General features: G+C 34.5%; 1 protein-coding gene and 1 long non-coding RNA gene across 2 annotated transcripts in view; both read right to left on the minus strand.

Annotated features, from left to right (window-relative positions):
- The window catches only part of LOC125676783 (telomerase protein component 1-like), a 37,609-nt gene that overhangs the window by 6,718 nt on the left and 12,160 nt on the right, over positions 1–18,731 (minus strand). Inside the window, exons 9-10 of the mRNA XM_056159739.1 lie at positions 18,189–18,209; positions 14,386–14,501 (exon numbers count right to left, since the gene is read on the minus strand). Coding sequence (XP_056015714.1) covers positions 14,386–14,501; positions 18,189–18,209 — 137 coding nt within the window. The remainder of the gene's footprint in view (positions 1–14,385; positions 14,502–18,188; positions 18,210–18,731) is intronic.
- On the minus strand, positions 2,789–8,615 carry LOC130053125 (uncharacterized). The gene is made up of 2 exons (XR_008801611.1): positions 6,055–8,615; positions 2,789–3,708 (listed from the first exon to the last, which is right to left on the minus strand). It is a non-coding gene; the product is annotated as an uncharacterized LOC130053125 (long non-coding RNA).

Here is an 18,731-nt window from a genome sequence, read left to right on the forward strand (position 1 = left end):
AAACAAAAAACAAAACAACGTCACAATCACATTCGCTTACAATCTGCGCAGGGTTTCCCGAAAGTGACAGAATTAGGGACTTTATGTATTTTGACATTCACCTTTTAGAATCAGTAATTATAGATATGATTTGATTTATTTGTAACCTAAACTAAAATTTTACGTGTGTGTGTGTGCGCCCCCCCCCCTCCCCTCTAAATCCGCCAGTGACCTGTCTCATCTGCAACCCCTCTTCCGACCCCTCCCTCCCTCGTGTAATAATACAGCCTTCTCTTATGATGTCAGAAACAGAGGCGCATGAAAGTGTGGATACATCTAACTATATATAGATCTTACATGTGAATGAAAAGTTTAAATATAGAACCAACAATTTCTCCAAAATATGTTATTTCCCCGCCGATCACCGCCATACGTAGTGATTGCACCATAGTAGTCAATTTTTGCTTTATGTAAGCTTTTGAGACAACCACTGAATTAATTATTGGCGAGTCTATAAATATATCTTGGGATTTCCACTACACTAAATATAGATCTGATTTCTCTAACGATATCGGACAGCCTCGCGGAAAGACAGGTTAGGTGTCAAGCTTCTTTGTATCTATATTTTATATAATTATTACAGTCTATATCATTCCATCTAAACCATAAGGCGTTGACGTCAGTTGTGTGTGTATCGCACGTAAGTTTTTTTTGTTTTTATATTTTCAAACTTGTCCTTCAAGGTCCCTTTCTTTTTCTAGACAATAAAAAGTTCAGTCATTACCATGATTACATAATTTAATGGTTTGATGTGAGAACTGTGTGATATAATATGTCTATAATATTATAGGCCTAGTGACAACTTTTCCTTTCAATTCTTTTTCTAGGCATCATGATGAGTAGATAAAAATAAAATACGGTTTTCCCGGTCTAACAAGCACTCAACCACTGGACCGAGATTTTTCCGTTTTAATCTTCTCTTTTTTTTTTTTTTTTACCCATATTATATTACTCGATGGAATGTGTACCATCGGAAAATATTCTGTTTTGTTGTACATATTCAGTGTTTTATTATCATTAATGTCATCGTAGAATTATTTTCTAATATTCTGGGCCCAAACAAAGCAATATGTATGTACATAACGAGGGGGGGGGGGGGGGGGGGTGGGGGGTGGGGGGGGGGGGGGTTAGGCCTATATGTATAGATCTATAACGCGTACACCGAGAAAAAAGTTATGAAACAGGTTGGGGTGTTGTTGTTTTTTTTTAGAAAAAGGGTTATTCCATTAGTTCCATCAAAATTTTGATTTTAACTTTTAATGATCAAAATCTATTGTTTAATGTGTTTAAAAGATTTCACATAAAAATTAAGGTTATGCATTATCGCAGAAGCTCATTTTAGAGAGTTTATAATACAATGTATTCGTTTTCTAAACAAAGATTGCGGTATGTTATTGTTCACGAAATTTTCAAAAGAAATGAATTTTGTTTGAAGTTTGTTATATCTTTCACATTTCAAGCATGTGTCATCTAAAAGTTAGTGACTATGCAGAATTAAAAGATGCCTTCTATTACAAAACTGATATTCACTGGTTTGTTTGTATACATAAGAAGACATTAGTTTTTGTTTACATAACACAGATTTAATTAGGTTAAATATTGCTTTAATTCTTGCATTCAGAAGGTAAAAATTTTGGCTGTCAACATTAAATGACTTATATTTTTAATATTTAACATCAAATTTAAAATGAATTTTTTTTTTCAAAAATCGTGAATCAGTCCCTTTAAGGTCCTGATTTCAAGGGTCTGGACCTTTTCAATGGGAAAAATAGTGACATTTGTATGAAATTGGGGAAATTTTCCGTGGATAAAAGAAATAATGGAGAATATTAAGGAATAATTGGACTCCTTCTGACTTACATTTTGGTCGAATTAGCTAGTTCACCTCATTTAATTTTTAAACAAGCAGAGGCAAAAAAAAAGTTTACTTAATTATAATAATTTTGAAGCAAAAATTGTAATCTGTGGGCCTATGAAAAGTGAAGATTTATGAACAATTATACACTACCCTGCTTTGACTTGTTTTCATTGTTTGAGAATTTTAAAGCAAACATTCGGTAAAAATACCTGCTGTTTTAGCCTTGGGAACTGGGCCTTATTTCGGCCCCCACAGACCCTAAATAATCACTGTGAAAGCCAAAAGACATAGTTGATATATGAATTCACACACAATGACATACATTGTACATGAGTTTGGGAGAAAAATTACATTGAACAAATTTATGTATCTACAGCATAGTGTCATAAATGAGTCAACTTTTATCTATCTTACTAAATTAATTGAAAACAACCACTTTTCTAAATGATTTTCATTTTTTATCAAGATTCAAAGAACACCACACTCAAGGTTTTTCATTCCATTCTGACAAATTAAAGCATTACAATAAAGTAATGGAATGGTGAAAGTTGATGTTTAATCTAAGTTTAATTAGTCATATTTCTGCAATTGGTGGTAAAAGTTTTTAAAAAATCATGAATAGAATTTATGTCTAGATGTTTTGTTATAATAAATTTCATAAAAGTTGGAGTTAAAATTAGTTCAGAATTATTGTTCAAAGAATAGAAAGATATATAAGTTTAAATATTTTCTCTCTTTGGTGACAATATTTATCACTATTAATAATAAAATTAATTTCATTTTGAATTGATTTGAATTAATTAGTGTTTTCAATTTTGTAAAAACATCTGATAGAAATATATTTTTGAATCATGATCTTGATAAACCTTCCTATTTTGAATTTTCATATTTCAGGAAAAGGAAAAAAATCCATTATGAAGTGCATGACAGTTTTTGTTGTACTGTATATTATCCTGAGATTTGTGCTGGAGGTGGTAGATTTGGGATTGGATTGGGACTTTTATAAAGAAGTAGCTGACTCGGATCAAGAAAGCATCATCCGGGCAGAGAAAGTGAAATGGACAATTTTTGGATTTGCAGTCTTCGGCACGGTCATGTTCCTTATAACTGTCATTGTATTTTCATTAAAGATCTACACTAAGAGGAGAAAAGGCAAGGTTTCAGAAGAATTCTATGAGAAAGTCAAAAATGTTTTGTCTGTTCTTTCGTGCGCTTGTATTTGGCTGGAGGATCTTCCCCAAATAGTGCTCGCTGTTGTTGTGGCAGTGAAGTCAACAGAACTGATTTCTGACGTACAACTTGTGAAAGCCTGGTACGCCCTAGCAGAAGCCATCATTGAATCCACAATCACTCTTACAATAAAGCTTCGACCATGCTGCGACAACAAACCGGGAGGTTGGAGGCGAGCGTTGATGATCTTGGAACTCATTGGTAACATCCTTATCCTCTTGGTCTCTGCATTTCTACTGATAGAACTTTACCAAGATAACTTTAAGGAAATGTACCCACAGCAAAACAATGCCACGATTTTCAACAACACCACCACCACTTGGACCACTCCCATTTCTTCCACCTGAATCTGTGACGTCTTGAAATTAATCATGTTTAGGAGAGTATAAAGTACTCAATTAAACCTTACTTCACTTAAAGAGACACTACAGCTCATTTTGCGCAAAAATCATGAAATGACAATTTTCCCAGCGCTTTCTCAATTTTTGTTGCATTGTTGAAAGTATGAACTTTACGAAAATAACACTTATCTAAAGTTAAAAATTATCGTTTTAACGTAAAAATTAATACTTTTTGATGGCCTATGGTAGCAGGGGACAGTTTCGCACTATAGGCCCGGTCAACTTTTTCAAAAAATGGAATTGCCCTGTATTTGAAGTGATATTACATGTGTAAAAATGTATACAATAATTTTAGGATGCATGTCAAATGTAGCTGAGTGCTTAGTAAAAATGTTGATATACAACATGTAGGTGTCACCATGATTCCTAGCATATAGATGGGTGCAAATACGAAACTAAGACACGTGGTCAGTTGCTGAAGAAATTCCGGTGAAAACATGCAGGGTCTAGCAAAAGGTCTGTAGCTGTGAGGGAAGGTGGATGGCCCCATATGAGAGGTAGATTTTTGAGAAGGGCAGATAGGGTTCTTGATTGTGCACAGTGTCTAAATCCCCATGTTTGGTACTGTGATGGTGTGGGGGTGGTGCGGATTAGCCCAAATGAGGGAAAATCAAAGCAAAAAAGGGGAACCTGCTCAGAGCATGTTTTGTGCACCAGCACCAGTATTTATAGATTACATGTAATTTAGGGTCATAATTTATTAACTACACTAATATGAAATACAAGTATTGACATAAAAGGGAAATATGATTTTTCATTAGTCTGTCATAATCTGACTTTGGTGTATACCCCCTATCCACATGTTTCAAAACCAAAGAAACTGTCCCCTGCCACCTTTAAGAGAATGGCATTTTTTGAAACCCATGGAATTCAGTCAATTTCATTAATATTATCAAGATAAATGTATTAGATATGTAATACAACTCTTTATTTCAATAGATGTATCACATTAGTGTCACAATGGTAGACAACAGAGTCAAGGGGGGTAAGCTATGCTTTAGTACTATGGAAAACCAGAATCTGGTCAAGTATCATAGTGACATGTAAGTACATGTAAATAAGCTTAGTGGTTAAAATAATGTTATTTGGGGTACTTCATATACTGTGTATTCTTTTTACATAGATTACATGTAGTTTTACATGTTCTACATGTAATTAACAAATTGTACTGATTGACAGGTCTCAGGTACAGTAGATCACATTTCTTCTCAGCACCATGATACATATTTATGAAAAAATACTTGCAGATAGAGAAATAAGTCATTTTAGAGACATTTTGTACACAAAAAACACAGTTAACACCATTTTCTCATTTATGGGTGGTACTTGTAAACAAGCCACCTCCCCTTTGACATTTGACTGAATTGCATGAATCTTTAGTTTTCACTATTAGGATGGCATAGAATAGAATGTAAGAAGAGAACAGGTATTCAAAATCTTGTTGGGGAGTTGTTTACTTAATTAGAGCATATTTCAGGTCTATACATATACAGTATGTAAAGAAGTAGACAGTGAAGTTGGAAATTTTCTTGATTTTAAGAGCAGTTATGTCCCTTTATCTCTCTCTAATCCATCATTTTCTACACAGGTTCTCATGATTACATGTTCAGCATGTAGCACCACATATAAGGTCACTTTTACCATAGATACAATATACTTGTAATATTATTTGTTAGGCACAGGGATCTTACTCGAACACTCTCATCACTCTAAAATGACAACATCATACACAGAAATGTAGGGTTTTTAAATAATTTTATTGCGTACACATTTAGGGCGGTCGACATGATGTATTGGTGTAGTTTCACTCAGAATAAGTCAGATTTGTCAAAAATGGGAGTTGACGTCAATGACATGAGATGTCAGAATTCTTAAAGGTAGCAGGGGACAGTTTCGCACTATAGGCCCGGTCAACTTTTTCAAAAAATGGAATTGCCCTGTATTTGAAGTGATATTACATGTGTAAAAATGTATACAATAATTTTAGGATGCATGTCAAATGTAGCTGAGTGCTTAGTAAAAATGTTGATATACAACATGTAGGTGTCACCATGATTCCTAGCATATAGATGGGTGCAAATACGAAACTAAGACACGTGGTCAGTTGCTGAAGAAATTCCGGTGAAAACATGCAGGGTCTAGCAAAAGGTCTGTAGCTGTGAGGGAAGGTGGATGGCCCCATATGAGAGGTAGATTTTTGAGAAGGGCAGATAGGGTTCTTGATTGTGCACAGTGTCTAAATCCCCATGTTTGGTACTGTGATGGTGTGGGGGTGGTGCGGATTAGCCCAAATGAGGGAAAATCAAAGCAAAAAAGGGGAACCTGCTCAGAGCATGTTTTGTGCACCAGCACCAGTATTTATAGATTACATGTAATTTAGGGTCATAATTTATTAACTACACTAATATGAAATACAAGTATTGACATAAAAGGGAAATATGATTTTTCATTAGTCTGTCATAATCTGACTTTGGTGTATACCCCCTATCCACATGTTTCAAAACCAAAGAAACTGTCCCCTGCCACCTATACAAAAAATATCGAGTCTCCTCCTTTTAGTCTTCAGACGCATGCGCATAGACAGTAAACAGTGCAGCATGTCGTCCAGTGAGAGAAAGTGTAGTTGATAGATCTAGAATTTTGACAGATTCTGTGAGAAAAGAGGTAAAAATAGAATGAGATAAAACTCATGCGTGAAATAAAATTTACCTAGGGATCAGTATGACCGTTGGAAAACAGAGAGCTCGGAGAAACGCATGTAACTCAGTGGCGGATCTAGGATTTCCGAAGAGGGGTGTGAAAGTAAAAGATTAGCCAAAGTAATCGGCTATTCGGGTGCAAAATTTGGATTTTCATTCACAATCTGTGACGTAAAAAGGGAGGGGGGATACTGGCCCCCTAAATCTGCCATTGAGACTAGCTGCGAAGACACTACGTTTGAAAGTAAGTGCTATTTTTATCTGAACACGACACGTGTTAGTTGTAAAAATATCGGTCAATGGGAACATGGAAGGGTTTCTGTTGAAATAATGATTTATAATTAGTTATTATAAGTAGCAGGGAATAATCTTATGTACTTGAAAGGTGAGTGTGGACCCCCTTGAAGGGGAATTTAGATAAGTTCCTACACAACACCTTTGCTGTCATTCAAAACCACGTGATGTAAATAAGCATTCAAAAGTCCGAGTCAGCATGAAGAAATCTTTGAATTCCGGACGATCTTCAAAGCGCAGTTGAGAGTAAATTGATGCATCCCAATTGTTCAAAATTGTCAGTATCGATGTGAATTTTATCATTTTATCAATATGTGGTTTAAAAAACACTTCATTAAAATATGGAAAATGAGCTGTAGTGTCTCTTTAAACATTCATCGTCTTGAAATTTTCTATTTGCGAATCAAATTCGTGTTTAATGATGCAGGAAATCAAACAACTTTGTAATGATTTGTGATGATGCATTATACTGGAGATGATATTCAGAATTGTAACAGATTATCGATAAGGCATGACTATGACAGTGCACATCTTATCAAAACCTTATAAGATGAATAAGGAATATTCTACCTAAGTTTGGTGTCAGACTGAAACGCAATACTCATGACAACAAACGTTGGATGCTGCAACCATCATTGAATTGTAAGGGCCTCCGTGGCAGAGTGGTTAGAGCATCGTGCTCAAAATTACACGGCCTCTCACCTCTGTTGGTGCGGGTTCAAATCCCGCTCGCGCCGGTAAGTGAGAAAGTTTCCCAGTTTACTTTCGGAAGGTCGGTGATCTCTTCCCAGGTACATTGTATCTGGGTTTTCTCTTCCACCAATTAAAACTGGGTGCCACCAGATAACTGAAAAATTGTTGAGTGTGGCAGAAAACAGCAAAACAATCAATCAATTATTGAATTGTACTTGATCTTTAGAAATGCTTCTTTGAATTAGTTGAACTAAAATGTATAGACTTGCAACATTTGAACAAAAGAAAAGATGTCAGTCTCTGAGACTAATAGATTTGTGTAAAATGATAGAATTCATAATTTCAAATATCTAATAATTAATGAATTTGTGATTTTGTTATGAAAGTTGTACAGCTGAAATATGTCTGCCTGTCTCTACACTGCCCTCTCCCAGCAGTCGTACATTAATTACACATTCTCAATGTAAATGTGACACATAACCTCTCCCAGCAGTCGTACATTAATTACACACCCTCAATGTAAATGTGACACATAACCTCTCCCAGCAGTCGTACATTAATTACACACCCTCAATGTAAATGTGACACATGCCCTCTTCCTGCAGTCTTACAATAATTACACACCCTCAATGTAAATGTGACACTGCCCCCCCCCCCCCCTCCCCCAGCAGTCGTACATTAATTACACACTCTCAATATAAATGTGACACATGTGAAATATACACATTTTTATGTTCAGTAAAATGCAATTTCAATCTGAGACTGAATTTTCCAATTCATCAGAGATTTTACTGAATTTGATTAAATGCTGAACTGGGGGATGTCTCCATCGATGGATGGCAATGTATATTTTGACTGCGTAGAACAAACGTTGATGCTTTTGTATAGGTAACTTTTTTACTTGTAGATTTACACTTTATGCAGGCAGTGTTAACAATATGTACATTTGTATACTACTGTACTTAGTCAAATGCTATTATCATACATACCCGGTGTACATGATACTTTTTGTGAATTTTTCTACAATATTTCTTTTGTGAATAAAAATTTAGATTTTTGTATAGCAAAATACAATTATGACAACGAAATGTAAGATCTGGAAGTTCAACAGGTTGCATAATTATTTTCACACAAAGATTAGAATTAAATGTATATAACTCTTGAGATTTCGTACTTGTGCTTATTACTAAGATAATGATTGCAAACTTTTGTTTCTTCGCACAATCCAGTTCAAAATCTGCACATACAACTGCAGGATGTGATCTTCAGTGCTATGAGTCCAATGTTTCAATATATAATCAAAGCCTCGCTGAATTTTAATTGATAGGGAGTTCATCCCATGACACTGAGTACTTCGGTGTTGAACACGAAAACTATTCAGATGGTCAATAACTAATCAGATGGTCAATAACTAGTCAGATGTTCAATAATTAGTCAGATGTTCAATAACTAGTCAAATGGTCAATAACTAGTCAGATGTTCAATAACTAGTCAGATGTTCAATAACTAGTCAGATGGTCAATAACTAGTCAGATGTTCATTAACTAGTCAGATGTTCAATAACTGATCAGATGTTCAATAACTAATCAGATGTTCAATAACTAGTCAGATGGTCAATAACTAATCAGATGTTCAATAACTAGTCAGATGGTCATTAACTAGTCAGATGGTCAATAACTAGTCAGACGTTCAATAACTAATCAGATGTTCAATAACTAGTCAGATGTTCAATAACTAGTCAGATGTTCAATAACTAATCAGATGTTCAATAACTAGTCAGATGTTCAATAACTAATCAGATGTTCAATAACTAGTCAGATGTTCAATAACTAGTCAGATGGTCAATAACTAATCAGATGTTTATTAACTAGTCAGATGTTCAATAATTAGTCAGATGGTCAATAACTAATCAGATGTTCAATAACTAATCAGATGTTCAATAACTAGTCAGATGTTCAATAACTAGTCAGATGTTCAATAACTAATCAGATGTTCAATAACTAATCAGATGGTCAATAACTAGTCAGATGTTCAATAACTAATCAGATGTTCAATAACTAGTCAGATGTTCAATAACTAGTCAGATGTTCAATAACTAGTCAGATGTTCAATAACTAATCAGATGTTCAATAACTAGTTAGATGTTCAATAACTGATCAGATGTTCAATAACTAGTCAGATATTCAATAACTAGTCAGATGGTCATTAACTAGTCAGATGTTCAATAACTAGTCAGATGGTCAATAACTAGTCAGATGTTCAATAAGTGATCAGATGTTCAATAACTAGTCAGATGGTCAATAACTAGTCAGATGTTCAATAACTAGTCAGATGGTCATTAACTAGTCAGATGTTCAATAACTAGTCAGATTTTCAATAACTAATCAGATGTTCAATAACTAGTCAGATGTTCAATAACTAGTCAGATGGTCATTAACTAGTCAGATGGTCAATAACTAGTCAGATGTTTATTAACTAGTCAGATGTTCAATAACTAGTCAGAAGGTCAATAACTAATCAGATGTTCAATAACTATTCAGATGGTCAATAACTAGTCAAATGGTCAATAACTAATCAGATGTTCAATAACTAGTCAGATGTTCAATAACTAATCAGATGTTCAATAACTAGTCAGATGTTCAATAATTAGTCAGATGTTCAATAACTAATCAGATGTTCAACAACTAGTCAGATGGTCAATAACTAGTCAGATGTTTATTAACTAATCAGATGTTCAATAACTAGTCAGAAGGTCAATAACTAATCAGATGTTCAATAACTAATCAAATGTTCAATAACTAGTCAGATGGTCATTAACTAGTCAGATGGTCAATAACTAGTCAGATGTTTATTAACTAGTCAGATGTTCAATAACTAGTCAGAAGGTCAATAACTAATCAGATGTTCAATAACTATTCAGATGGTCAATAACTAGTCAAATGGTCAATAACTAATCAGATGTTCAATAACCAGTCAGATGTTCAATAACTAATCAGATGTTCAATAACTAGTCAGATGTTCAATAACTAGTCAGATGGTCAATAACTAGTCAGATGGTCAATAACTAATCAGATGTTCAATAATTAGTCAGATGTTCAATAACTAATCAGATGTTTATTAACTAGTCAGATGTTCAATAACTAGTCAGATGTTTATTAACTAGTCAGATGTTCAATAACTAGTCAGAAGGTCAATAACTAATCAGATGTTCAATAACTATTCAAATGGTCAATAACTAATCAGATGTTCAATAACTAGTCAAATGGTCAATAACTAGTCAGATGGTCAATAACTAGTCAAATGGTCAATAACTAGTCAGATGGTCAATAACTAGTCAAATGGTCAATAACTAATCAGATGTTCAATAACTAGTCAAATGGTCAATAACTAGTCAGATGTTCAATAACTAGTCAGATGTTCAATAACTAATCAGATGTTCAATAACTATTCAAATGGTCAATAACTAGTCAAATGGTCAATAACTAATCAGATGTTCAATAACTAGTCAGATGTTCAATAACTAATCAGATGTTCAATAACTAGTCAGATGTTCAATAATTAGTCAGATGTTCAATAACTAATCAGATGTTCAACAACTAGTCAGATGGTCAATAACTAGTCAGATGTTTATTAACTAGTCAGATGTTCAATAACTAGTCAGAAGGTCAATAACTAATCAGATGTTCAATAACTAATCAAATGTTCAATAACTAGTCAGATGGTCATTAACTAGTCAGATGGTCAATAACTAGTCAGATGTTTATTAACTAGTCAGATGGTCAATAACTAGTCAAATGGTCAATAACTAATCAGATGTTCAATAACTAGTCAGATGTTTAATAACTAATCAGATGTTCAATAACTAGTCAGATGTTCAATAATTAGTCGGATGGTCAATAACTAGTCAGATGTTCAATAACTAATCAGATGTTCAATAATTAGTCAGATGTTCAATAACTAATCAGATGTTTATTAACTAGTCAGATGTTCAATAACTAGTCAGATGTTTATTAACTAGTCAGATGTTCAATAACTAGTCAGAAGGTCAATAACTAATCAGATGTTCAATAACTAATCAGATGTTCATTAACTAATCAGATGTTCAATAACTAGTCAGATGTTCAATAACTAGTCAAATGGTCAATAACTAGTCAGATGGTCATTAACTAGTCAGATGTTCAATAACTAATCAGATGGTCATTAACTAATCAGATGTTCAATAACTAGTCAAATGGTCAATAACTAGTCAGATGGTCATTAACTAGTCAGATGTTCAATAACTAATCAGATGTTCATTAACTAATCAGATGTTCAATAACTAGTCAGATGTTCAATAACTAGTCAAATGGTCAATAACTAGTCAGATGTTCAATAACTAGTCAGATGTTCATTAACTAGTCAGATGTTCAATAACTAATCAGATGGTCAATAACTAGTCAGATGTTCAATAACTAATCAGATGTTCAATAACTAATCAGATGTTCAATAACTAATCAGATGTTCAATAACTAGTCAGATGTTCAATAATTAGTCAGATGTTCAATAACTAATCAGATGTTCAATAACTAGTTAGATGGTCATTAACTAGTCAGATGTTCAATAACTAGTTAGATGGTCATTAACTAGTCAGATGTTCAATAACTAATCAGATGTTCAATGACTAGTCAGATGTTCAATAACTAGTCAGATGTTCAATAACTAGTTAGATGGTCATTAACTAGTCAGATGTTCAATAACTAGTTAGATGGTCATTAACTAGTCAGATGTTCAATAACTAGTTAGATGGTCATTAACTAGTCAGATGTTCAATAACTAATCAGATGTTCAATAACTAATCAGATGTTCAATAACTAATCAGATGTTCAATAACTAGTCAGATGTTCATTAACTAGTCAGATGGTCAATAACTAGTCAGATGCCATGTTGTAAGCTGTTCAATAAAATACTAGATGTCCCTGTGATGGCAAACATCACAAAATGGCCCTTCTGTGGTATTATTCAAAGGAAACTCAAATGTATGGTGCACTATTTTAACATGAACTCTAATACTTGAAGATAATTAGTGCAATTTAAGATATCGTAAATTATTTGAAGAAATATTTAATTGAATTTTTATGCACGTCAAATGAATTGATGATATATTCCATTATTAAAGTTGATGTTAATTTGGCACTCCATACAAACTAGTTCTATAAGTTCATGTATAAATGTTCAATTCAGTAGCTGTAGGGGTTGCCAAAAAAGATGGAAAAAGTGTTTAAACAGAGACGTTGATGGACGAATGCACAGACAGGCTGGAAAAAGTGTTTAAACAGAGACATTGATGGACGAATGCACAGACAGGCTGATCGCTATAGGGCATCTGCCTATTGCAGGGCCCTAATAACAGGGCATAGATTGTCACCAGTATTTCAACTATCACCATAGGGATAGAGGGCCGGGTGAGGTAGGGGTAGAGGGGGTGAGGTGGGGATAGAGGGGGTGAGGTATTCAATAGTGTATGTGTACTGTCATCCTCACATCGTCAGAGGTCCGGGGTCCACTCCTGGTTGTCTCACGGCCACTAATGGATTCCGGACTCCTGACATTGTGAGGATGGTGTACTGTAGGTTTGTGTTTTGAAACTAACTTTTAATATCACCAGTCCAGCCGGACTGATAGGGTATAATTTCAACCAGTCCGAGAAAAATTTACCAGTCCACCAGAGTTTTTCAGATATAAATAAACATAATTTGTTCATGTTATTAAAATAACGGAATTTAACTTGATATGCCTCAGACAATATTGTATTTGTAACACTTATGTGAGATTATAAGACTCTCTTATGAGTAGCCATGAAATATAAGGTGATTCCACCCGAGGGTTGCAAAAAAGCTGTGAAACCCGAAGCTTTGCCGAGGGTTTTACCGCTTTTTTGCAACCCCGAGGGTGGAATCACCTTAATATTTCATGGCAACTCATAAGAGAGTATTTTTCTCTCATATTTCTAGAGTTTTCCGTTTTCCTTGTGCCTAGCGACGCCATTTTGAGAATTTTTCAATTAATTAATTTTTCGCACTACATTAAAAATAACATCAGAATCGAATTCTACGACCTTCATTTTGGCAACTACGTTGCCGACAAAAAATCGGCCGACGAGTGTATAAGTGAATTGTATTAGAGTTATTCCTCTTTGAATAAATCAATAATCAGGGTGAGTGACGTAACTCGACAGTCATCAGCGCGAAACATTTTGACAGACCTAATCAGAATATGCATTCACAACTGCACGGGTTTTTTTTTTCTTAGAGGAGCATTGATATTGATATTAATTGAGCAGTTATTTAATGACGAGTGTGTGAAGAAGAATTCCAAGTGGTTTTTGTTGGTGAATATGGGCATGGCTAGACTTTCGTTTTTCACGCGTGCAAGGACTCGAGTCTCATGGACATTTAAGGCACTTATTTCACCTGAGACACGGACAGTAGACGTTGACAGAGTGAATGTGGAGGTAGGCCTAGAAGTAATAGACCGTGTGGGCTGGGTTTCTGTGAACGGGCATAATGCACCGGATGACATATAGATGTATGAGGAATTAATTGTGACTGTTGTTGAGTGTGCAGTAATTGTTCAAGGAATGTGTATTTTTGTGTCCGGTCACATACACCTGGAGATTATCAGGGACATTACAATCTGTCATTTTTTGTACAAGAGCTTTGCAGACGCTAGTGTTCGTCAATCGAGGCGAGGTAAGTTGCAAGCTAGTTGTGTATTGATTATGACGTCACGGGATATGTAAGATAAACGTCACGTGATATGAAAGATAGAAATATCTTACATACCTTTCTTTCATAGAATATCTGTATCTTACATACGTAGATATGAGAGAATTATATTTACTAAATCTGGTTCATCTGATATCTACAGAGGAATACCAAATGTGTGTTTAAGATTCCGTAAATATGCTTTCCGAAATGACGGTTTAGACAATTGAGCAGTCCCATCGGACTGACTAAAACAAATGTCAGTCAGTCCACTAGACTTTTAACCAGTCACAGACTGACGGACATATGTTAATTTCAAGCCCTAGCTGTGTTTACAGTTATGTACATGTACATCTCAGAAAGCTCTCACTACAGTGGGATAATCCACTTTACAGAGCCCATGTTTATCAATTCAAAGTTAGAATTACCTCAAACGCCTTTTCTACCAACTTCGCTAACAATGATGTTTTTCCTTGACCAACAGCACCGGACAAACAAAGAATCAAATTATCATCTTCTTCAGCTTTCCAAAATTCGGGATCTCCTGTAATTTTACATGTATTAAAAATTGTGTGTCAATGGCAGCGAACATTATGTTTTGTTTCTATCAAAACAATTGAAATTTTCAAGTGCAGATAAACACGTGGAACCCAAAAATGATAAGAAAACTCCTCATTACAAGATTCTTATTCATAGCAATCAAAAATATGGAAAGTGTTTATATTGAAAAATTCTGCATCTAAGTTGACTATCTTTTTGAAGTTTTCATGTTCTCTTTTACAAACTTTTACAAAGTATTTTCATAATAAATACTGATATACATTGTAAATACTCATATATATATATATATATATATATATATATATATATATATATATATATATATATTGCAAGAGACCCATGGGCCACATTGCTAACCTGAGTGACCCATTATTCAGCTGTTGTGATTTTTAAAAGATTGTTTTTCGCTGCGTCTTTATTCCCATGAATTTTTCAAAAATCCTTTATTGGGGTCCCAACCTAGCCCCAAAGGGTCATGATGTGACCAAACTTAAATTCACACTACATGGCGATGACTCAATACCAATATGACTAACATGACCTTGCTGTTCTGGAGGTCAAGGCCATAAAATCAAAGATCATGGTATGAAATGAAAGGTCTTGCAATAAGAAATCTATATACAAAATATAAAATCTATAACATAAATAGTGCAGGAGATATTGAAAAGGTTAGGTTTTCTTAAAAACAGGTCAAGACTTTGGTGCTATCAAAATGTCACAAGGAATGTACATATTGAATATGAGAGGCCTATCACTCGGCATTCAAAAGTTGTGAGCAAGGCTAAAATTTCAAACAGACAAACAGGACAAAAACAATATGCCCCCTGTCTATAGTCCCATGGGCATTTAAAAATTGAATCAACACAACTTTCAATTAATTCATTTCAATATGATTTGATGGGACCCTACTACTCTTGAAAATAATTCGTCTAATCAATTTCCTGTACATTACCATGTAAATAATTCATCTAATCAATTTCCTGTACATTACCATGTAAATAATTCATCTAATCAATTTCCTGTACATTACCATGTAAATAATTCATCTAATCAATTTCCTGTACATTACCATGTAAATAATTCATCTAATCAATTTCCTGTACATTACCATGTAAATAATTCATCTAATCAATTTCCTGTACATTACCATGTAAATAATTCATCTAATCAATTTCCTGTACATTACCATGTAAATAATTCATCTAATCAATTTCCTGTACATTACCATGTAAATAATTCATCTAATCAATTTCCTGTACATTACCATGTAAATAATCCGTCTAATCAATTTCCTGTACATTACCATGTAAATAATTCATCTAATCAATTTCCTGTACATTACCATGTAAATAATCCGTCTAATCAATTTCCTGTACATTACCATGTAAATAATTCGTCTAATCAATTTCCTGTACATTACCATGTAAATAATTCGTCTAATCAATTTCCTGTACATTACCATGTAAATAATTCATCTAATCAATTTCCTGTACATTACCATGTAAATAATTCGTCTAATCAATTTCCTGTACATTACCATGTAAATAATTCATCTAATCAATTTCCTGTACATTACCATGTAAAACTTTGATCTCCAATTGTGGCCCCTACCTTGGGGACCCTGATGTGAACAAACTTGAATTTAAACTACCTGTAGATGCTTGCTTCTCAATATCAAGATTAATTTTCAGAAACGTTTCCTCAATTCATAAAATCTTATGTAAAAGTTTAATCCCTACTATTATGGCCTTAACCTACCCAACTGGGTATCTGATTTGAATAAACTTGAATCTGAATAAACTTGAATCTGCACTACCTGAGGATGCTTGCATATCATTATGACTAATCATGGCCCTGTTTAATTCTTGAGAAGATTTTGAAAGAATTTTCTAATATATTTGCATGTAAAACTTTAATCCCCCTATTGTTTCCCACCCTACCCCAAGGGGTCATAGTTTGAGCAAACATGAATCTTCTTATGTCGGGAAGCTTTCATGTCAGTTTTCTGGGCCTGTGGTTCTTGAGAAGAAGATTTTTAAATGACCCCACCTTAGTCTTAGCTTTTCTTGAGGAAGCTGGACTCTTCATTTGAACAACCTTGAATCTGAATCCTCTTTACTTAGGGGTGATTTGTGCCAAGTTTTCTTGAAATTGGCCCAAAGATTTTTAATAGATACCACCAAATTTTCACTATCATTGATTATCTCTACTTGAACATATTTAACGATTTTCCCTATATATTCACATGTAAAACTTTTATCCCTATTGTGGCCCTAACCTATCCCCGGGGGCCATGGTTATTACAAACCTGAATCTGCACTATGTCAGGAAGCTTTCATGTAAATGTAAACTTCTATGGCCCAATGGTTCTTGAGAAGAAGATTTTTAAGGATTTTTCTCTATATCTATTTTGTATTGCTTGTAGGAGTTATGAGATTGATCACTGTTCGTTATCTTCAACTTGCATGTAAAACTTTGATACCCTATTGTGGCCCTATCCTATCCCGGGGGCCATGGTTTTAACAAGCTTGAACCTGCACTGTGTCAGGAAACTTTCATGTAAATTTGTACTTTCCTAGCCCGGTGGTTCTTGAGAAGAAGATTATAAAAGATTTTCCCTATATATTTGTGTGTAATAATTTGATCCACTATTGTGGCCCCACCCTAACCCCGGGGGTCTTGATTTTAACAAACATGAATTTGAACTATGTCAGGAAGCTTTCATGTAAATTTCAGCTCTTCTGGCCCAGTGGTTCCTGACAAGAACATTTTTAAACAACCCCACCCTATTTTTGCATTTTTGTGATTATCTCCCCTTTGATGGGGCATGGCCCTTCATTTGAACAAACTTGAAAGCCCTTCACCCAAGGATGATTTTTGCCAATTAAATTTGGTTGAAATTGGCCCTGTGGTTCTGGAGAAGAAGTCGAAAATGTGAAAAGTTTACTGAGAGACAGATTGAAAGACAGACGACGAACAATAGGTTATCAGAAAAGCTCAGGTGAGATAAAAAAAGGGTGCAGCATTTCATTTGCTCTTTACTCGAGTCATCGTCAGAAACCCACGGTTGATTATGCTTTGTTCCTCTCTCCATCACCCGTGGGTCCATTCATTCCTACTCGCTCGTTCTCATGAATAAATATTTTAAAATATCGTCTAATCAAAGTAATCATTATAGTAATAGAACTCTTCTGATTTTAAAGGTAGCACTAACTTAACTTTGCTATCACAGCAATTGTATACCGAAATTGGGCTGAAAGCGTCTTTTTGATTGGACAAATTCACTTAGGGTTTTCCATGAGCGCTCAATCAAATTGCCTCATTAATTATTCATGAGAACGAGAGAGTAGGAATGAATGGACCCACGAGTGATAGAGAGAGGAATGAAGCGTAATCAACCGTGAGTTTCCGATGATGTACTCGAGCATGCTCTGTGGGAATTAAGTTTGGTTGAAATTAGCCCTCTGGTTCTAAAAAAGTAAGAAATGTTTAAAGTGTATGGATCGATGGACAAACACCTGAAAAATGTGATCAGATAAGTTCATTTGAGCTTACAGCTCAGGTAAGCTTAAAAGATAATACACATACTTCCAGGTATTGACGTGTGATGAGAACCAATATAAACCAAAGTCCCAAACAGGTGTTATCTTTCACTGAATACAATACTTACTGACAAATGCAGACTTTTCTCCTGAAAATAACAAGTTTAACTTTAAATCATACCTATACATATATTCAGAGTTCTGTTTTATGCATGACTTGGAATGACTAAAACTAAAGTTCATTCTGTTTCTAAGTTTTGATGCTGCAGTTTTAAATGAAAAAGTCAACTTACAAATGGACACAATCTGCAATTCTTATAAATTTTTCTTAAAAAGACATATGCCCCTCAAAGTTCCTATACTGATGGAAGACTTTGCCATATACATGTATTTACATTCACTGAATCTTTTCTCTTATATTTCTTTTGAAATTGACATTGCTTTCAACTGCAACAATGAATGCATGTTTGTTGCAAACTAGTTCCATCCAGTTTTTATAGTAGCACCTGTCTGTGTAATCATTACCAAATATGGAGCGTCCTCAAAGTGAAAGTGAAAGTGAAAGGGTGCTTTTTGATTGGTTGGTTTAATGTTTAACTTTTCACTCGAGAATCTTTCACATATAGGAGATGTCACGTTGCCGGTGAAGGGCTGCAAAAGTTCGGCCTATG

The sequence above is a fragment of the Ostrea edulis genome, chromosome 3 (genome assembly GCF_947568905.1).
Source record: "Ostrea edulis chromosome 3, xbOstEdul1.1, whole genome shotgun sequence".
Lineage (NCBI taxonomy): Eukaryota > Metazoa > Mollusca > Bivalvia > Ostreida > Ostreidae > Ostrea > Ostrea edulis.